Genomic DNA, 23579 nt, shown 5'->3' with positions numbered 1-23579 from the left:
GCATTACTTACAAACTCTACCTGATATTAACCCCATTACATCTACTACTCTCACAGGTATCACAGTACACTAACAAGATGCTTCACCTTTATAGAAAACTCTTAATCTAGCTGCCTGCACATCACTACTACTTTACTGCTTTTACTCCTGTTCTCTCTCACCTCATATAAATTCCAAACTACCATCAGCCAATAACCCCCCACCAAACCTTCTCACATACTATACATGTGGTCTCTCCACATGTAGCATTTGGATAGACCACAGAGGTTCCTGCCCAGGAAATTCCAAGGTCTCAAACATCTATCCTATACAGATAGGCTAAAAGCCCTGTCCCTCTACTCAGTCTCATACAGACTGCTCACAGGTGACCTGTGTCTGGCATACGAGGCTATTTCAGATCCAGTCTTGATGGAGCTGCTGCATATCTGTAAGTCAAACTTCACTCACACAACCTGCACGCAAGGCCTCAGCCTGGTCTGTGACATTAAGAGAACTTGGTGGTGGGATAGATTTGTGTCCCGATGACTCCCCTTCTGTCGAATAGACTCCCTCTCCATGTCAGGCAGCGTACCTCACTAGCCTTTAAGAGGAACTTGGACTGGAGGGTAAACAGAAAATATACCCCTGGGATCCCACCTTTGTCCCTGCTGGACAGGAAAAACAGGTGCTGACTTTGTGGGAACATGGGTAAAATTCTTGGGTAAGCTTAGAAGGGCCTCTGGGGCAATAGCCAAGTGTTCTATGAACCTATACCACCCATAAAAAACATTAAATTATACCATAGCTCCAAGTCTCTTCTGTTCCAACCATTTAGATTACCACACAAACAAATTCCAGCCCCCACAAAACACATCTCAAACCTGTCAAAAACATGACAATCTACAAGTTCACCAAACTGCTGTTATACCTTTTAAAGCAACTAAACTAATCTGGAGACATTCGTCATAATCCTGCTCCCATCCCCCACCCAAAACAGCTAGCAGCTAGCAACTATAGAAAAAAACAATCTTCCCTTCACCTCCTTAATATGAATGTAAGAAGTGCTGGTAATACAATTCACAATCTGCATGCCTTACTTTTCTGCACTCCTGACGTTGTTATATTAACAGAAACTTTGGTAAAACTCAGAAACAGCAACAACAATGACATTGTAGCTCCAGGATACAATATACTATGCAAAGATGGGGCAACCAAAAAGGGCAGGGGAGTAGCTATTGTATTCAAAGATCACCTAACACTAGACTATCTCGAACTTGACATCCCTGACTTTGGAAATGCAGAACTAATCTTTACGAAATTAAAACTCAACCTAAAAAACATCATTGGTGGTTAAATACCACCAGGAAACAATATCCCCACACTAGAAAGCATACTGTACTGAGCCTCTAATGCCCTCCCACAGGAAACAGTCCTGATGGCAGATTTCAATACGGACTGGCTAGGTGGCTGCTTCTCTCAGAATCCAGCATCCCGCATTAACCTACACGGGTTCACCCAGCTGATCACATCCCCCACAAGAAGAAAAATCTTCCAAGCGTCAGTCTAGCCTCATCCGGTTAAACACCCCTCTCTATCATCTCAGGCAGGCTGACTTCCTGATGATCTGAGTGACCACCTACCAATGTTCCTTGTATGTACCCGTACATACCAAAATAACCAAACCACACACAGCACAATCAGAAACAAAAAAGGCTTTAACCCACACAGATTCATCACTGCTCTAAAAAGTTGCAACTGGGATTATCTCAAACAGCTACCCCTAGATGATGCTGTTAACTCCTTTAATACTACTTTCTTAGACATTTTAAACTGCCATGCTCCTCCCAGAACCATTAGAGTTAAAGTAACTATGCACCCTGGCTAAGTAAGGAATGCAGATCCCTGCTCAAAGCTAGAGACAAGACCAAGGAACAATATCACAAATACAAAACACAAATTAGAAAACAAACATTCCCAGAACTGTGAAACAAAGCTAGGAAACTTGTAAAACAAGACAAAAATCAACTATTACCATAACATTCAGAAAACAAACATCACAATAACTCTCAAAAGTTTTGGGCTGCAGTTAACAATATACTACTATTAGACAAAGCAACTACCCCCTTCCAACCTCAAACAGCAACTCTGATAATATAGCAACTCAGTTTAATAAATACTTTACAGAAACTATCCTTAGCCCTTGCCAATTTTCAAAACATATCCAAAAACCTTGCCCCTGTAGCACTCCAGCTCAGCAGCTCCTCCCAAAATAGGCTCCAAACCAACTTACATTACAAACAGTGTCTGTAGATACTACAAAACCTACTGCATAAACTAAAACTAGCTACTGTAGCCACAGATCACCTCCCACCCAATACCATACCCAGTAGCAATACTCATTAACAGATCCATATCTGACAGCACAGTACCTGCTATCTGGAGGATCTCCCACATTACACCTTTACACAAAGGAGGTAATTCCACTGAAATTACTATCATCCAATGGGCATCCTCTCACCCTTATCTACAATCCTAGAGAGAGTCATCCATACCCAACTCATGGACTACCTTCACACTCACAAACTGCTATCAAACATACAACGCGGTTTTTGCCCCTATCACAGTATCACTATAGCCCTGCTGTCCCTTACTACAGTTAACCACTGTAGAAATCAAGGACAATTTGTATCTGCCATATCTTTAGACTTGTCCAAAACCTTTGATATGGTAAATCACAACAAAGTGATCAAGGCCCTTTCCTCCCTAAACCCTACTAACTCCTCCATCATCTGGTTCCAAAACTACCTATCAGGATGTCAACAGGCCATAATGTGGCAACACCACTTCTACACTCTCCTGCCAGTTGCCTTAGGGGTCCCACAAGGCTCCATCCTTGGACATCTACTTTTCTCTCCTTTCACCAATCAACTTCACACCTCCACTCCTCATGCCTCTGTTATACAATATGCAGATGACTTTAATACGCACAGCCTTCTCTCTACAAGACCTCCACACCATAACACAAGATTCATTTTTTCATAGAAACATGACTCACCAACTCCTAATTCATTCTAAACCCCAGTAAAGGAAAGGTCCTCCTCTTTTACCCCTGAAGAACTCCCTCTCCTCACCTAACTTTCAACTTAGAGTCCAAAAATAAAACCATTATCACCCTAGTAACTCATACTAAACTGATAGGCATCGAAATTTAAAATAATCTGAAATTCAACATTCATATTGCTGAAACTATTAAACAATAAAGTAGCTCTTCTTTACAGAAACAAGTTTTAACTAGATCCACAAAAGGTACCATCGCCCACACACACCTCCTGCCAACTCTCCTATATGCTTCCTCAATGCTAACCAGCCTCCATAAAACTGATCTTACCAAGCGAGAACGTTTGTTACTGATGCAGACGCAGGTCACATCGCTGTACAGCTTTTAAACAAGTGAAATGGCTAGAACTTCCTCAACTGCTATACTTTAATCAATTAACCTTTGCCTACAAAATCTTGCATCAACTGGATAAAAACCCTGCTCTCCAAAATCTTATACAACCACACACACCACTTCTAGAGCCCTCTGTTCTGGTGACAAACTCCTGTTAGAAACCTCCAAAGCTAACAACTCAGCTGGGGAATCTCTCTTCTGAAACTTCATTCCTAAAATATGGAATAAAGTGCCAACCCCTATTACCTCTAACTGCTCCACAGTACAATTTAAAACACTCCTAACTACTCACTTAGTAGACACCTGGCTCTGTTCTTGCAACCCTCCTGGATAACTCTAAGTTCAGTATAAGTAACCACACCTTGCTCAGTGGGTGCAATAGTACTTCATTCTTTTCTCTCATTTCTGTTGTACCTTGTCTTCTTCATTATCCAAATGCATGTATCACATGTTATGTTACTGTAACCTCTAAATTACTGTATTGCCCATCAGTGTACTATTGATTTTGTATGCCACTAGAATTTCCTTGTATTATTGTTAACTTTTACAATGTGTTTATTTCTTATTACTGGAGCTTTTCTCCCTGGGCCTCTGCTGAAAAGGACCTGTGTCTAGTTGAACTTTCCTGGTAAACAAACGTGAAATAAATAAATAAAAATGTTCTTGCAACACCGACCTTGAAAGATGTTATAGGTCTTAGAAAACTGGACTGTTTTAATGAAATAATGTGCACTTCAGGGCTTCAATTTATTTGCAGTTTTTTCTTTTAGTAACTTTTTTTTACATAGTGTAGTCGCTTTTCCTTTATTCTACTTATTTATTTATTTGCACATTTGTATTTTGTTAAGATCCTACCTCTTCACAAAGGACGCAAAAACACCTCTATTTCTAACTTCCGCCCTATCGCCCTACTCTCTCCAATATCTAAAATTTTAGAAAAATGTGTCCACCACCAATTCTTACCCTATCTCATTCATAATCACCTCCTCACACCCACCCAGCATGGCTTCCGTCCTGACCACAGTACCATAACTGCACTACTATCCTTCTGAGAAACTATCAATCAAGCTCGAGACTCTGGACTCATTGTATCCACAGCACTGCTAGACCTTTCAAAAGCTTTTGACACCATCTCCCACACACACCTTCTTCATCATCTGGCTAATCTCAAACTCTCCCCAAACACTCTTTCCTGGTTCTCCAGTTACCTATCTGACAGATCTCAAGCAGTCAAATGGAAGAACTCATTCTTTTCCTTTTTGCCAACATCTATTGGCGTTCCTCAGGGATCCATCCTTGGACCCATGCTTTTCAACATCTTCATAAACAACCTTCACACCTTCATCCCTGACACCACAGTCATCCAATACGCAGATGACTCTACCTTGGTCTGCTCTGCCCCTAACCTTCCTGAACTCCAAACCAAAACCCAATTAGCCTTTACCACCGCAGAGAACTGGATGCACCAAAACCACCTTTCTCTCAACTCCAATAAATCCAAAATACTAATTTTTCTCCCCTCCAAAGTTTCCTCTCTGGACAAAAACACTTTCAATGTTCTCAGAGAGACTAACACTGCCATTGAAGTGGTCCCCTCTGCAAAACTCCTTGGCATCACCATAGACGAACACCTCAAATTTGATCTTCATATACAACATAACATAAAGAAAACCCACCAAAAGCTAGGTATGCTATACAGGAACAATCACTTCCTTTCAAACTCCACTAGGCATACCCTGGCAACATCCTTCCTCCTACCTTCCCTTATATACGGAGCCCCTCTCCTAACCAACTTGTCTGCTACCAACACCTCTAAGCTCGAAGCTTGCTATAATAAGATCTCTAAATTTGCCACCAAATCCAAAACATCAAGTCACCACTGCCACAGTCTTTGTTCACTGAACTGGCTAGAACTCCCTAATCACCTAGACTATCTACAACTAACCACCGCTCACAAACTAATATTCTCCCCTAATAAATGCCCAGCCTTAAAGGACATCCTTCCTCCATACATCCCTAACAGATCACTGAGATCCGAAAACCAAAACCTAATCTCCATTAGTAAACCGAAACGACCAGCTGGCCAGCTTTTACTCTCCTTCTCACTAGGTAAAAAATGGAACTCTCTGCCTACTTCACTTAGGACTATACCCAACACTGAATCTTTCAAAACTCAACTTTTTCTTCACCTATCCTCCAAATGGAAATGATCCTGCTTTCACCCCACTTAAATTCCATAGCGTACCCTAACTAAGAACTCCTACTCCTACTCCACTATACTCTCATACTTATTCTAATTTCTCAAAATAACTACAACTAACAGACTTTAAGTGACTGTAAGCATATAAATATTGATTCAAAAAAAAAAAAAAAAATCTGCCATCAAGTTCTCTGCAACTCTCAAATGTATTAACCCTACTTGTTTTTACAAACTATATTGTATGTATTTTTTCTTTGTAATCTTTATTTGCATTCTGTAACCTATATTGTATTATACTGTTCTTGGAGCTTTTCTCTCCGGGCCTCCATTGAAAATGGGCACTTCATGGCCCAGTGGACTTCCCCGGTAATCAAACTGAAATAAATAAATAAATAAATAAGAGTGTTGTACTTTAGGAAAAAAATGTTTTATAAATTGTGAGATTTGTAACAGTTACAGCTTACAGCCACTAGATGGCACCTTAGGATTAAAATGTATTTTTTGTAACAAGCATTTTGGGTATTGTGTAGAAATTTCTGTATATACAGGTTAGTGATTTATTAATATCTTCTATGAATTTTAAAATCTGTATTGAAAGTGACATTTTTCTTTTATCTGCTGGAGTTTTTGCTTGTAGCAGTTCCTTTCAGTTTCCTTCTTGGTTTACATCCCTTTTGTGGCAGAACTAGGGACACTGCTGTGTGCTTTAACCGTTATTTTTATTAATTAATGGATAAAATATGCTTCTTTGTTGCATGGTCTTACACCTGCCAAAGTATTGTTCATAGGAAACTTGAGAATCAGAATGCCAAAACTAAACAAGTAAAACAACACCATGTGACCCTAAAAAACACATGACATACTGAGCTTCTACAAAAATGTTACCAAGACAAAAAAACAAAAGTTACAAAGGATCCACAGCCGAATAACAGACTGGGACCTCATGGCATGACTGTACAGAAGTGAACATTAAGTGATAGTTCAACAGATGTTGAATCACAGACTTATCAAGCAGAAAGACCTGAAGGGATGACTTTCAGGAGAAAAAAAGATCCTTGTTGCTGGTTCCTTAGAAAGCATTGCATAAAGTACCCGTGTCTTACCAGAGTGACAGGAAAAGCTGACACAGGGCCTGAACCAGCTGCTCTAGAATGCAAGGGGAAACTGAGAACCAAGTTAAATCGAGGCAGACACCGTGGAGACTAAGAGGAAACACGTAGGTGCCTTCTGTATGGCGTCTGCATGCCCTCCTTGTTCCCGCGGGCTTCCTATGGGTGCTCCAGTTCAGTCCCACATCCCAAAGACATGCAGTAGGTGCAATGAGCGCTCTAAGTTGGTCATACACGTGAGTGTGCGTATGTGTGGTATGATGTATAACAAAGTCAGGGCTAGTCACCTGGCGGTGTAAACCTTGACTCTAGACGATTGTCACTCTTGAAGTGTCACCCTGACCCAGTGTGCAAATATGGGAAAAGGGATTGTGGATGGATGGACTTACAGTTGAGAGCCATATGAAAAAATACCTTATCTACCTATGAGAAAACAATGATTAAAAGTTCTAATAACAAGTACTGCATGGAGCACCATGATTACATTCTAAAACTGGGAAAAAAATAGGCTTCTTTAGCCTCTTTCTGACATGAGAAAAGTGCTTAACAAGCTTTTGTTAAGCACTTCTAAACTGGTGTTAGATGTAGTCACACACTACAGCATAACAACAGCCAGTGTCAGCCGCCACTGAGTAGCTACATGCATTACATAGATATGGCAAAAATTTCACTCCCTTATCCCCTCCAAACGTGTCACAAGCCTTGCCCCCAACTTCCCCACCACCCTGCATATCTGAAGAGCAGGTCATTAAAGTCTTGTCCAAGGCAAAAAAAAACACAGCCTTTACAGGACCAGATGGCATCCCAGCCTGATACTAAACAAACTAAAACATGAACTGGCATAACCACTTAAGTCCCCTTTACAATCATAGCCCAACCACAGGCTTTGTTCCTGCAGAATGGAGAACAGCAACCATTACTCCTCTCCACAAAGGTGACCAAGCAACAGACCAGGGGAATTACAGACCCATAAGTCTGAAAAACCTCATCTGTAAGGCCATGGAATGCATCATCATGGACCTCATAAATAAAGACACAGATGACCTCCAAACCCTACATCCTACCAAATTTGACTTTGTGAAAGCCAGATCCTACCTGTTAAACCTGATAGATTTCTTTGAAAATGTGACCAGGGCCGTTGATGAGGGCAAATCTGTGCACAAAGCATAACTCGACTTGGCCAAGGCACTTCGACACAATCCCACACTCAGCCCAGGCATTACCAATAAACTTAGAAAACTGAATGTAAACCCTTTTTTGTAAGATGGGTTGCCAACTGGTTCACAAACTGGTCACACACTATCAAAGTGGGTGATTCCACATCAACCAGCAGATCTGTCACCAGTGGGGTGCCACAAGGGTTAGTGCTGGACCCCTACTGTTTGGCATGTACTTTCAGAGGTTCAGGCAAAACTAAGGGGTTGTGGCTGACCAAGTTTGGGGGCAGCTGCAAACTGGGTGCAATTATCAAATCCCCAAATGATATCTTACACTTCAGGAGGGTCTTACACAGACCAACAACTGGTGTCTTAGTCACGGTCTCAAACTGAATGCAACGGAATGCATCACCATTCCCTTTGGTAAAAACAATGTCCCTTTACACTATCAAATTAACAACAATACCCTAAGTACCCATGAAGTGGGATCACAAGTAGACTGCGACCTCAACTTTGACCACCACGTGTCTACTGTAGTAAGGAAGCCTTTCTATGTAACACACTTGATTAGTAAAGGCATGGCCTCTAGAGCAAAGGAGTTTATAACCCATCAATACTCGCCACTAATCAGGCCCACAACTGAGCACTGAAATATCCACCACCAAAGCTGTAGGAAAGCACGAACATGGCAGTAACACGGAGTTTACTACAAAAAAGAACGCAATAACTAAAATGAAGCACTTTCGTCAGAATATAACCTAGACGTCAGCAGAATCTGATTAAACTACTGTTGTTACAGAATTTAAATACCCCACCACACTGCCACATGACAACAACCAATAGTTAAAGAACTTTCTGTTTATGAAACACATTCTAAAACGTAATAAAGTCACGTAGAACATGTATATATATATATATATATATATATATATATATATATATATATATATACACACCTTATTGCTGTAACACATCTTGATGTTGATAGTGTTTAAAAAAACTTGTTACACAATAACAATTACAATTAAAAGGAAAATTTCCTTTTACACCATATAAAAATTTAGTCTTAGTGTACCTGCAACTGAAATGTGTTTGCTGAAACTTGGGGAAACACAGTCATTGAGCTTCAACTGCTGTATAGTTTCGCTCTGCTCAATCACATCTACCCATGGGCCACCCCTCACATTTTTGGCACAGTGTCAATACCAAAAAATGCAAATTTATGAATCTTTTGTGCTTTTATTTTTAATATCCTAAATGTGTCCATAAATATGCTTTCTAAACCTGCAGGGAGTCTTTCCTATGTAAAAACTCTTCCAAGATATATAAAAAAAATATGAAGACAAAAAAATTACTTGTATAAGCATGTAGTGTTGTACTCTTTGCATTTTTTTAGTACTGACACTGTGCCAAAAAAAAGCAAGAGGTGGCCCATGGGCAGATTTGATTGAGCAGAGGGAAACTATATGGCAGTTCAAGCTCGATGCCTCTGTTTTCCCAGGTCTCAACAAACACATTTCAGTTTTATCTAGCAACTTATTTGTGAGATCTTGCCTTTTGGTTTGGTGAGGTATTGTCACTGTTTACTTGTTTTTCTTCAGTTGGTCTTTGTTTCTTCAGAAATAAACAAAATTTGCAGATGTGGGCTTTATGCTGATTTAAAGGGTTTGCTCCAATGGACTAATTTCAGAATCCAGGGAGAAGCAGAAATAGGGACCAGGGTAAGCTGGGCCTTATCCCCACAATGCATGTTAGTCAAGCAGTTTACAGACATTCATTCATTCTCTGATTGCCAATTAATCCAATTCAGGGTTGTGGGAGCATACAATAAACTCCATACAGACACAGGGAATACAAAGTCCACACAGACACAACCCCACATAGACATAGGGAAAATATACCCCGCACAGAAGACAACACCTCATCTGAGAATCAGACTGGATAAGCAGGTATGGTAAGACTATGTGTTTAACGGCAAGTGTTCAGAAGAAAAGTAAATTATGATTTCCAAAACCGGAAAAACAAACTAGCGAAAACCACCGCTAATTCAAAAGCCAAGAACTCGACTCAGGCCAGTCCAAAACGTAAAAAACATGAAAAACAACACATTTTATTAAGCCACTGTAAAAGCTTTTCGTTAGTAGCTTGCACTAACTTCTTCAGACAAGCAAAATATTCCCACCAATACGAGTGAGTTTAAATACCAGCATTGAAACACTTAACCACGCCCCTTGCTCTCCCTTTAGCTCCTTAATGGTACAGATCACAGGTAACTAAGGTGCATTTGCAATTCTCTATTAACATAATAAAAAATAAAAAATTCATACACCAAGACTGTAATAATAGCAGGCTTTGAAACTGAAAGAAAAAAAGCCCAATATTTTGATTATTAAACTGTATAAAATAGATAAATATGTAAAATATAAAGTGACATAAAAATAACGATGTTCAACCTACAGCATAAATACTAATAATGGTAGCGCGACGCTTCCTAATCAAAAATTACCTATGCATACATTGTATCTTGCCTGCTTTCAAGTAAAATAACTAATATAATGAATATAATAAATATAATAATTAATGCATACTGTCCTAAGCATCTAAATAACTAGAACAGCTACCCAAGAAAAATAATATATTAATATCTCACTAAATAATAAAAATATAGAAATATAAAATATGACATGTAACATATAATATAATATAACATAACATATAATATAACATAAATTTAGGCTACTCAGTATAGGTTTAAAACTGTCATTAAATAAAACAGGTCTAAAAATTAGCGTCTCTCGACCTAAATTACTAAATAATAAAATATGAATCAATAATATATATTGTAAAATAATGATCATGATGTATAATCATAACAATAACTGATAACTATTGACCCACCACCACTGTCGACTGATAAAGAGTTATGAAACCATTAATTTGTCGACTCTCATTTTTCATTTTTTGACTCTCATTTTAAAAATTGTGAGAATAAATAGCTCGTCACCTCTTCAAACTTTTAAGTTTTAAAAAACAACTAATGGATAACGAGCTGTTAGACCGGGGGGGGGGGGCGATATGCTTCCAATCTTAATTGCCAAAGAAGCTCTTTACATTCTAATCTGTACGTCTCAGGTCCATAAGAATTGGTATTATACAGTTGGTCTATAACCATAAATGTAAACTCATGGTTTGGGTTATTCTGAATGTGCATAGCCAAAGCATTGTCCGTTTTCATTCTTCTTATGGCATTCAAATGCTCGTACATTCTTTCCTGGAGTTTCCTCTCAGTCTTGCCAATGTAAAAACTGGGGCATGATGAACATTGAGCAAGGTATACCACTTGGGTACTGGAACAAGTGAAACGTCCCCTGATGAGGAATTTCCTGTTCTTAACTGGAAAGGCTGTACCTGCCTGGACAAATCTGCAATACTTGCACATATTACATTTATACATCCCTGATCTTGGTGTTACTAAATTTTGCGTAGATTCCAGAATATTTTTGATGTTAGGGCCCCTTCTGTATGTTATCAATGGGGCTTTATCAAAAATTGGACCTCCAAGTAACTCAGGGGATAGTAATCGCCAGTTCCTCTTAATTATAGTAACTATGCCATTGGCATCTGTATTAAAAGTTAAAATAAAATTGGACCTGGACATGTTTCCCTGATAATCAGGGCATACAGGTGATGGTAAATGATTCAATTCAGGAACAACATGACTCAAGATAGAAGAAAAATAGCCATTGGCTCTCTTGGTCTTAACTTCAAAACACAACTCATCAATCAAGGTTTCTGGATAACCCCGATCCAGAAATAAATTGGCTATGAAATCACACTCTTCCAAAAATTCACTATCCCTTGACACCATCCTAGCTGCTCTTACAAGTTGTCCTTTGACTATAGCCTTTTTCTGGTGAAGCGGATGGTCACTATCATAATGTAGATAAGAATTAGAGAAAGTTGATTTCTGATGGATTCTGGCTCCAAACTGACCTAGACTTCTGTCTTTATAAAGTTCCACATCCATACTTTTAACAAATGACTGAGTATCTCCCTTAATTATGCATACTACCACTTGCATTTATAATTGTGAATAACATAGAAAATTATCTCTATTGTTTTACTGTACTATGTACAACTCTGTATTCTTTAGGCTATGTATAATTTTCTGATTCTGTAATCCACCATGGTGGCTGGAATGGGGAAACTGAAATAAAGTAAATAACCGTGACCCGGAGTAGCATCCTGCCCTCACCAAGAATTATATCATGGTATAAAGAAAAAAATATCAATTTCAACAATTGGCTAGGTCTCTGGTGTCATTCAAAGGGGATCCAGTGTCTGTTGACTGGGATGACATGCTCGACAAGCCATGATGCTTCGCTATAGACTGCTTGCACCTGTCACCCTTAGGCTTTCGAATACTGGCCAAGGCTCTTGCCACCCCCATAGTGCCTTTTTTAGACAAGGCTCAAAAGACAAACCCACCGCCGTAAATAGCACAAGTAACAAAAATCTGAGGGTAATACTCTTCAATGCCAGAAGTCTAAACCTCAAAATGCACGCACTCGAGGCACTCCTCAGTATGGAGAAAATAGATATATGTGCAGTAACAGAAACCTGGTTTAAGGCTCCAGAGAGCACCCCAGCACTACCAGGCGACAACTCATACCATACATTTCAGACACAGAACCTGGACCGAAATACAAAAGGCGGGGGCGTATCCATATTCATCAAGGATACCCACACCTCCAGGTTAGTGGCACAGCACAATGCTTCAGAGATTATCCACGTGCAACTAACAACGAGCAAAACTGCAATTCAAATTGTAGCTTGCTACAGATTACCCACCATGTCCCAGGACCCCCATTCTGCATTTCTGGAAACACTGGGTAACATAAAGGTCCTACCAAACACCCTAATATTTGGGTGATTTCAACTACCCAAACATTAACTGGGAGAACCACTCAAGTACTAACTCCCTTGCCCAACATTTCCTAGAATTTATAAACTGAAACACCCTGGAAGAACTGGTCAACACTCCATCCAGAGGTGACAACATACTGGACCTGGTCATCACCAACATGGGCGACTGGTGTTCCACACCAGAGGGCAACCTCTTGCTGGTTAGATCTAACCATAAACAAATCACTTTGGATATCCACATTCTGCCCCCACCCCTGGACAAGGAAACCACCGTGGAAAACTTTTCAAAAGCAAACTTCACTTTACTTAAGATGGAGGTGGAAAGTTTCAAAGCCCCCATGCTAAAGGATAACACTGTCCAAGCTGCAAAATCTTTTACTAATGTATTCTACGGGCACCTAGAAGAACGCATGGATCATGCTATCCCAAGCAAAACCAAGACTCACTCCTCCAAGAAAAGGAAACCAGTCTGGTGGACTCCTGCCATAAACAAGCTATACAATAGAAGGAGGAAACTAGTCCAGAAAAGAGTAAAATCCCAAGAAGGGAAGACATCCCTGATCAGTATCAGCAAGAAACTACGATCCCTCATAAAATCATCCAAGGCAAGCTTTGAAAGAAAACTTGCCAAGGGCTTAAAGATAACCACAAGGCATTCTTTAGCTATGTTAAGAATCTAAGTGATAGTGCTCAGATCTGCTTGTAGTTAGTGCAGAATGGCACAAAATATACTGAACCAACCGATATTACCAACATCCTGGCTGACAGGTTCAGTGCAAACTTCACCCCCCTCTCACCTCCTAAAGGGCCCATAACCATACCAGAAGAATGTAAAGCCCCTGAAATCACAGACACTCAGGTTAAAATAGCCCTCTCCAAAGCCAAAAACGCAGCATCAATGGGACTGGACGGTGTCCCAGGCTGCGTCCTACACGAGCTCAAAGACAAACTAACCCCTCACCTAAACACACTGTTCAAACTCAGCCTCTCCACAGGCTACATACCCATAGAGTGGTGCACAAAGGTGGAGCCACAAAAGACCCTGGAAACTATCACCCTATAAGCCTGACTAGCTTGGTCTGTAAGACTATGGAGCGCATCATCATGGAACTCATTAACAGAGACATTGGGAACCTCCAAACACTGGACCCTACCCAGTTTGGCTTTGTTAAGGGCAGATCATGCCTCCTAAACCTGGTGGACTTCTTTGAGACAGTTACCAAGGCTATAGACGAGGGAAAGGTGGTACACACAGCCTACCTAGACCTCACAAAGGCCTTTGACACCATTCCCCATTCTGGTATTATAGACAAGCTCACCAGCCTGAACATAAACCCCTATGTCAGAAGATGGGTTGCCAGTTGGCTCATGGACAGAACCCACATGGTGAGAGTTGCGGGAGCTAGGTCTGACTCTAAACCGGTTACAAGTGGCGTTCCCCAGGGCTCAGTCCCAGGACCCCTCCTGTTTGGCATAAACTTCTCGGAGGTACAGGCAAGCACAGGAGGACTATAGCTGACCAAGTTCACAGACGACTGCAAACTAGGGGCTATAATTTACTCACCAGATGACACAGACATCCTCCAAAAGGGTCTCACTGAGACAGATACCTGTTGTCAAAATCATAGCCTCAAGCTAAATGCCAAAAAGTGCATAATTATTCCCTTTGGAAATAACAAAGTACCTACAAACTACCACATAGGTGGTAGTCCCCTAAATACGGAAAACATAATAAGGGTTCTGGGGACACAAGTAGATAGTAATCTCTCCTTTGATAATCACATTGCCAAAGTGGTTAGAAAATCCTTCTATGTGGCCCACCTAATCACAAAAGGGTTTGCATCCAGATCAAAAGAGGTCATTGTGTCCCTCTACTCATCACTCATCAGACCCATCATAGAATACAACACCCCATTTGGGATGTACCTTACAAGACACCTGCAACAGCAGGAAAAAGCACAGAAGTACCTCACCAAGAGGATCACTGGCCTCAAACAGCTGCCCTATGCAGCTCGACTGAAGAAACTCCAGCTGTACTCGGTTGCATACCGCCTGCTCAGAGGTGATCTCTGCCTGAGATACAAGGCCATGTCCAACCCAGAATTGATGGACATGCTCCACCTAAAGAAAACCTTATCCCTTTGAGCCACACGGTCTAGGGATCTAAACATCACCACAACAATAAATAGGATGTGCTGGAGGGATAGATTCCTGTCCCAGAGACTTCCCATGCTCTGGAACAAGATTCCAATCTACATTAGGCAGAGCTCCTCGCTAACCCTCTTCAAGAGAAACCTTGATGAGTGGATGGGAAACAGAAAGTTTACCCCGGGAATCACTTCAGTGGCTCTGCTGGACAGAGGCACAGGGAACTAGTCTAAGGGGGCGGCGAAAGCCAACACATTCTGGCTAGGCTTATAAATGCCTTCGGGCAGACAGCCTAGTACCTACCTAATAGTACCGACCTATGAACCTATAAATACATTTGGGAAATGAGTGAGATAAGTTACAGTTTATTCTACGTTTAAACCATTTTACGTGACTGAAATTACTCAAAACATTTCCAGGATAAATACAACGAATAAGATCACAATTTGTTAGATATACTATATATTGCACCAGTTACAGCCAACTACCATCTGGGGGCCTACATTAATATTAATGCATATTATGTAAATCAATTCTACAAAATTCAAATGGGGCGAAGGACACAACAAGATGGCAGAGGGAAACATTTTGCAGTACAGGCTGCAGAGCTAACATTCGCATATTTTACATACAAAGGGAACACTAAAGCTGTTTTATGAACTTAACAGCACATGTTAAACAATGCAAATGTATACTACTGAGATGTAGATCAGGGTCATAGCAAAAAACTCCTGTCAGCAGGAAGGGTATGCTAATTCCGTCTTATTTTGTTGACATGGAGAAGAAGCTGTAGGATTCAAAAGATGCTGCTGTTTTCTTGGGGAAGGATTGTGTAGAAAAGTTTTTGCTATACGAGTTAGCCAGCTAATTAAAAAAAACAGAAAATTATACACATTTGCTACAAAGATTTGGTTTCCAGTCATACCAAACTTATTATTTATTTGAGATTCACTTTGAGAGCAAAGTATGAGAAGTGAATGCTGACACTTATGTTAGGAACAATAAGTAGTTATGATCGGATAGACTCCGTCATAAGTTTTTGTAATACATGGAGTTTTATCTGCTCTGTGTACTACCAGTTACTGAAAAAAGTATTGAAGCATGAAGTGTTTTACCGCTTTGAAAGCCATAAAACATTCAGCACAATTCATCAGACACCTTTTTGTGCCAGCTAATGTTAGAGTTTACTGGTGGTTAAATATGCTTAACAAAACTTTGATAAGCTCCTTCTGTACTTCAGAAAGAGACTTAAAGCTGCTTTTTCCCAAATGCCTACCATAATTGTAGAGCTCCATGCACAGTATATAGTTTAGAGAGACAACAATGAACCCCTGGCATTAAGGGAGGCTGGTATAATGTTTTCCCAAATGCCTACCATAATTGTAGAGCTCCATGCACAGTATATAGTTTAGAGAGACAACAATGAACCCCTGGCATTAAGGGAGGCTGGTATAATGTTTACCTTACAAACACAAGGTGCAGGGTTTGATTCTCACGTGGAATAATTAGCTAGGCTTAAAACGGCCCACAAGGCAGTTAGCCTAGTAGCAATCTATGAACCTATAAGGAGGTACTTCACTTTCTTTGCATTATTTTGATGAAGTTAAGCAGAAGACACATAATTCTAAAAACACCACAATCTTTGCAGGTGGAAGAGATAGGCCTAAACCAGTACAGTACCTTAACACAGGAAAGATGTATGGGAATCAGAACATTTACTTACCATCACATCCTATAATCTTTCTGCTACCACCAGTTGTGTACCAAATAAATTACATCACATGCATGATAAATACTACTTAACTTGCAATAATTGTTACCTCTAAACTGCATGCACCACACTTAGAGCTCTTTTCCAACCTTTGCTGACTCCTGCTAAATGAATCCTGTCTTCCATTTCTTACAGCTCCCAATAACTGCCTATAGAGAACTTCACTTCCCACAGGTTACACTTCGGATGCCTACACCCCATACGCTCCTGAAACTGGTGTGCTCAAGATCCAACTACTTTTTCACAAACTCCAGTGTATGTCATCCTTTAATTGATTGTACTAGCCCTCCAATTATCCTGTAATCTAAAATCCATGGTGTGCACACTACCCCCTTAGCAGCTCTGGTCCCAACTCTCTATTTACCCAACACCCTCCAATTTATTTCTGCAACACCCTAAGTTTGGCTGCCCCTAACAAATAAGAATTAAACCCAAAACTAACAAGAAAAACAAAGCAAAAAGGAATAACAATAACTGTAGTCTTTTTCACATCATATAGCTCTTGAACAAATCTAACTATGACCTGGAAGAACAAAGTGTAGCTAAATGTACTGCTTAAGGCACTGACCTGAGTGGTGTTTTAGAAATTGGCTGATAGGTTTTTTGATACGTTTTTCTTCTAATCCATTGCTGCAGCCTGGTCCGCCTCGTGATTCTAGCCATTCTGTTCGCCCTTGCAAGCTCAGGGTCACTCCGGTCACCTACCCTAGCCCCATTCTCACCACCCCCACATCACTTTCATTTATAGTTATACACCACACCCCTCAATTACATCTCACTACCTCCCATTATCCTAATTATCCTATCATAATTCTCTACAATCACACCATGGCAACCACACCTCCCCCTCATTGTCACTAAACTTTTCAGGTACACTTACTGAAATCCTCTATGTACTCTATCTACGATACTCACCCTCATGCAGGCAACAATGCTCCATAGTCTACTACAAACCCTATTCTACTCAGTCACAACTATTACACTACTCCAACTTTCAGTCTTCCCCACTTACCGCACTCAACTGCAAAACAACATCTCCTCTCCAGGGCAAACAGCAACTATAAGCTATCAAGTTATACTGCCATACATTCACATAACTCTACGCCTCTTCTGACCTTCCCACACAAACTATTACCCACATAAAATACAGTCAATTAAATACAACACCAGACCTTCCAAAAATATTATATGATAAATTATAGGTTTAGGAGACTGTATCTACATAAACTAACATGCGGTGGTGACAAGACCCCAACCCCAGTCCCAAAACTCTACCCAACCCAGTTCCTGATCCCCTTACTCCTTGCATTCACAGACAAAAAGCTTCTCTCCTCTTTCTCAACCTTAATGTGACAAGTATCTTAAATAAAGTTCATGATCTCCATGAAACTGAAACTGTATTGCTGACTGAAACCTGGCTAAAACCAGAAATCAATACTAATGAAATAACAGCACCAGGTTATAACATCATATGCAAAGACCGTAAATGCAAAAGGGGTTGGGGGTTTGCACTACTATACCAAAACCATCTCATTTTAGAACAACCGGATGCTAATATTCCAGATTGCAGAGGTTATCCTTACTAAGCTAAACCTGAATCCCAATAAACACAAATATTATAGGCTTTTACTGCCCACCAGATAACATTACTACTATAGAAAACCTACTAGAATTGATCTCAAATCCCCCCCCTCAAGAAAATATTCTGTTAGGAGATTTTAATATAGACTGGTACAACTGCTCTGGTCACAATCCATCTACGCATATCAACCTCCATGGATTTACCCAGCTTATTTCATCCCCTACTAGAACTGATAAAAACCTCCAAGCATTAGTCCATTCTGTAATGGATTCTTATATCTGATTCCTCGCTTGCATCCCAAGCAGGTTGTCTGCCTGACAACCTCAGTGACCATCAGCCTACTTTCCTTCTAAGAAGTAGAACCCACCAAATTAATGAAGCAACCTTCAGAGTGGTCAGAAACAAAAAGAACTTTAAGCAAAACAACTTTATAAATGCCCTAAAAAGCTGCATTTGGAAACCACTAACACAACTATCTCTAGAAGAAGCAGTACACTACTTTAACCCTTTCTTACAAATACTAAACCACCATGATTCCACCAGAACCATTAGAATAAAAGCAAAGTATGCACCTTGGCTAACAAAGGTAACTAAATCTATTCTCAAAGACAGGGACAAAGCATGGATACAGTTTCACAACAACAGAACCCAATCAACAAAGCAAATCTACTCAGAACTCCATAATAAAGCCAAAAAACTCATTAAACTAGACAAAATTAACTACTGCCAAAACCTCCAGGAAAAACATACTCACAACCCCCAACAATTCTGGGCCAGAATAAATTCTATACTTCAACCAGGTAAATCTGCTACCCCTACACCTGCAACAGTAAAAGGCCATGATAATATTCCCATTCAATTTAATAAATATTTCACCAAAACAGTTCAGGCCCTTGCTGAAACCCAAAGTAATAGCTGCCCCATCATACCATCCACTCAAAATAGCACAAACACACAAGATAATGTCTCCCACTTTAGCTTTACACCCAGTGTCAGTCAAATCAATTTTAAAACTCCTCCACAAGCCAACCAACCAATCTGGCTGCAGATAATTTACCAGCAGAATTCCTACATCTAGCCGCAGAGGCTATAGCCTATCCCATCACTATTCTAATTAATAGATCTTTATCAGAGTGTAAAGTACCAACCCTATTGAAGATCTCCCACATAATACCACTACACAAGGGTGGCAACTCCCTAGAACCCAATAACTACTGACCAATTACTATTTTATCACACTTATCAAAAATACTAGAAAGAGTTGTTCACACCCAACTAATAATGAGCCACCTTCTAAAAAACAATCTGCTATCTAAATATTAGCACAGCTTTAGACACTTCCATAGCACCACCACAGCTCTAATGTCCTTTTCCAACACAGTTAACCAGCACAGAAACAAGGGACAGCTAGTTTCTGCCATTTTTTAGATCTGTCTAAAGCTTTTGACATGGTCAACCATAATAGACTCCTTAATACACTATCCACCCTAAACATCAGCACCCTCCCCTCTATCTCATGGTTTAAAAGCTACCTATCAGGATGCCAACAAGCAGTAAAATGGCAGAATCAACTATCCTCCTACCAGTATCCTTAGGAGTCCCTCAGGGGTCCATACTTGGCCCATTACTCTTCTATTTTCCAATCAGATCTCAACCTCCACACCCAATGCCTCAGTAGTACAATATGCCGATGACATCACCCTCATATGTGCAGCCCACACATTAGATGACCTTCAGTCCCTAACCCAAAACTGCTTCTCACTAGCTGAGACCTGGTTCACTAACTCCCAACTTATCCTAAACCCTAATAAAACAAAACTTCTTATTTTCAGCTCCTGTAGATCCCCCAAGGAACGACTTTACCATTATGTCCAATAACAAAACCATGATCACTCCTACTTCCCACACAAAGCTGTTAGGTGTAGACAACAACCTAAGATTTGACATTCATATAGCCCAAACTGTCAAGAAAGTTCACAAAAAACTTGGACTCCTCTATCGGAACAAGCAATTTCTCACTAAACACACTAAAACCACTATAGCCAGGACACGTCTGCTGTCCACCCTTCTCTATGCATCCCCAATACTAACTAATCTCTGCAAAACTTATCTGAACAAATTGGAATCTTGTTACAACAAAATTGCTAGATTTGCTACGGAGTCCCAGTATAGGAACCATCACTGTGCAGCTGTCAAACAACTAAACTGGCTTGAGCTGCCTCAACGTCTGAAACTCAACCAATTGTCATTGGCACACAAACTATATGACTATGCAGCTAAAACTCCAGCACTCCAGAATCTAATTACACCTTATTCTACAACAAGAACCTTAAGAGCTAGTACCCAAACTGCCTTGAAGTCATCAAAAATAATAATGACACTAGGAAAGCTCTCTTCACCTACTCTGTTTCCAAAGCTTGGAATACCCTACCTAGCCACCTGACCTCCATGCTCCACCATACAATTTAAAAAGCTCCTCAAAGCACACTATATGAATACCTGGTTATGCTCATGTGACTCCCAAAGATAAACACTTACTTAACAATCTTGTCACCATCTCAACCCAATATGCCTACTACACTCTTCTCTACCTATAGAACTAACCCATCTGTATTCTTGTTTGACCTACTAATCTTGATTCCATTTGCCTTATACTGATCCAAAAATCTTGACTTACTTCACCCTCTAAACATTATGTTCACTAATCGATTCTGTTTTACGTATCCATCTCATAGTGCTCAGAACTCAGTTTTGTTGGTAGACCCATACTAGTTAGTAACAACTTAACTAGCCACAACATCTCAGCTGTTACACTGTCTCACCTCTCTTACCTACTAACATCTTCCTGACTAATTTAAACATCCCACACCACCTAAATGAATGTAGTACAAGACGTATCCCATTTATAATACTATAATGAGTGATGACTCTTGTATATTTGATATTATAGTTGTATCATTAACATTAATGTAAGGAATGTACATTGTTTTTACTGTGTGCTATACAAAATTATAATCTTAAGTTTCTCATCTTTATTGCTATGTGACCATAGACAATGTGTTTTCTGGATCTCTCCTGTTTGATTTATGTATTTATCTGGAGCTTTTAACAAATGTAAAATTAAATAAAATAAATTCCTTTCCAGTACGTCTTTCTGCTACTTTTCTTCGGTGCATTCACACTGTCGGAGGTTGTCAGAGTGGCTTTCCAAACTTTTTTTGTGAACATTTCTTCGCAGGCCTCCACTGAAAATGGACTCCTTCCCAGTCGAACTTTCCTGATAATCAAATATCAATAAATAAATAAATACTACTGGAGGGACAGCAGGACTACAGATTCATGCTGCATGCATTGCTTGTTGTGCCATATATTCTAATTTAAATGTTTAACATCTGCTGTCTAAAACTGTACATCCACCTGAATGTTTGTTTAAATGTGATGTTTTTCTGCTGCTGTCATGTACAAATCCCTACCATGTCAAAATATCTTACTTCCTTGGAATGGCAGACATCTTTGCAAATAAGTGGGGATAAATATTTCCTTATTTGCCTCCTGAGGAGTCTGTCAGCTGACCAAGACACAGCGTTAGAGCCGAATGTGGACTGACTTGTTTCAAGACCAGGAATGGAATACAGCAAGGCGTTTTTTCCAGTTATCCACTATCTGTGATGAATATATCATGTGAAATGCTGGGTTAGCTGAATCAGATGCGGAATCAAAATTACTGGAAGAAATACTACCAACCTCAGATAAAGAAATTATACCACGCTAAAGGCTGAAAGTGACAAAGAGCTTGTTGATGAAGGTGAAAATAGGAAGAAAAAAAGAAAGTTGGCTCGTCACTCAGCATCAAAAAATTTACCATATTAATTCTTTACAAATAAATGGTGAAGTAGTGGAGACAGTTTTAAATTTTATTTTCCTGAGGTCAAAGATTTCTGTAGATGGTGACTGCAGCCATACAATTACAAGACTCTTGCTTTTTGGAAGGAAAACTACTGCAAATCTGGATTTTAAAAAGCAAAGACATCACACTATAAACAAAAGTTTGCATGGTCAAATCTGTGTTTTCCCAACTGCAACATATGACAAGCAGAGCTGGAATGGAAACAAAATTATTTGACGAAAAATAGATGCTTTTGAACTGTGGCATTTGAGAAAACGTCTGAGAATTCCATGGACTGCGGGAAAATTGAATCATTCATTACTTGAGTAAATAAATCCAGCCTTTTCATTGGAAACGTAAAAATAAAATAGTTTGGTCACATAATGTGAAGACAGAATCTACTTCCAGAAAACACTGGTGCTGGGAAAGACTGAAAGCAAAAGAAGGCGGCGGCAGCAGAGGATATGGTGGACGGACAGGAAAGAAGTAATGAATATGAATTTGCAGTTCTTGTCAGACAGGCCTGACGTGCTAAAGTCCCTGAGGTCACAAGGAGTTGAATTTGACTAAATGATTAAATAACAGTAACAACATACATGACTGGATCAGTACAGTAGCTATGATTAGATTACACTTGCCTTAATATCGTCTTCCCTTGTGACATCACAAGTGACAAACATGCACTCTCCTGGACCAGACTTCCTCAGCTCTTCTTCAAGATCTTTCCCAGAATCCACTGCAAGACAGGAAAATGAATGGTAGCCATGTGAAATATGTGGAGTATCTATTTCCTTTTAGTCCTAAACGATCTTTTTGAAGACATAAAATAAGACAAGTCACTGACAAGATAATAATGCATATACTTGTGATTCTGAGTTAAAGAACGGAGGTTAAATACAAGCTATCACACACAAACAAGAAAAACTGCACACGGCCTCAGATGAGTTATAGGAGCAGAACCAATACCTGTGACAAGGAATGAGATCTCTGTGGTATTTACAGGTACAAGAACATCTACACGTACGTACTATGTTTACATGTGCGAAGCAGTGCTAAATTCATGCATCTCTAAAGCAATGAAATGAGAGTACAGACAAGCAGGACACTTCAGATGTAGACATTACTTAAAGCATGCATTGTTTTTGAATGCAACAAATCTGGCTCAAAGGCACCGTGATCACAGACAACTGTGGAACAGGAGCAGCTTTCTAAACCTTAGAAGTTATAGACAGAAAGGCTCTTTGTTCACCCTAGTACCATTTCATAGGTACAGTGAGCTGAAATGTAGTGTAGATACTTTCCTTTATTTAGAGATGAATCGCCAATGACAGCGGATAGATCATTTGTTAATCCCGACGGATTATGATCAT

At 39.9% G+C, this 23579-nt stretch overlaps 1 protein-coding gene across 1 annotated transcript in view; it reads right to left on the bottom strand.

Moving 5' to 3' along the window:
- HSD17B14 (hydroxysteroid 17-beta dehydrogenase 14) overlaps window positions 1–23579 on the bottom strand; it is a 336571-nt gene that overhangs the window by 168987 nt on the left and 144005 nt on the right. Inside the window, exon 3 of the mRNA XM_044059756.1 lies at window positions 22848–22945. Coding sequence (XP_043915691.1) covers window positions 22848–22945 — 98 coding nt within the window. The remainder of the gene's footprint in view (window positions 1–22847; window positions 22946–23579) is intronic.

This window comes from Protopterus annectens, chromosome 17.part0, assembly GCF_019279795.1.
Source record: "Protopterus annectens isolate FY-2018-M chromosome 17.part0, PAN1.0, whole genome shotgun sequence".
In the NCBI taxonomy this organism is placed as follows: domain Eukaryota; kingdom Metazoa; phylum Chordata; order Ceratodontiformes; family Protopteridae; genus Protopterus; species Protopterus annectens.
Note: the sequence above shows the minus strand (reverse complement) of the source record. Positions and strands in the feature narration are given on the sequence as shown.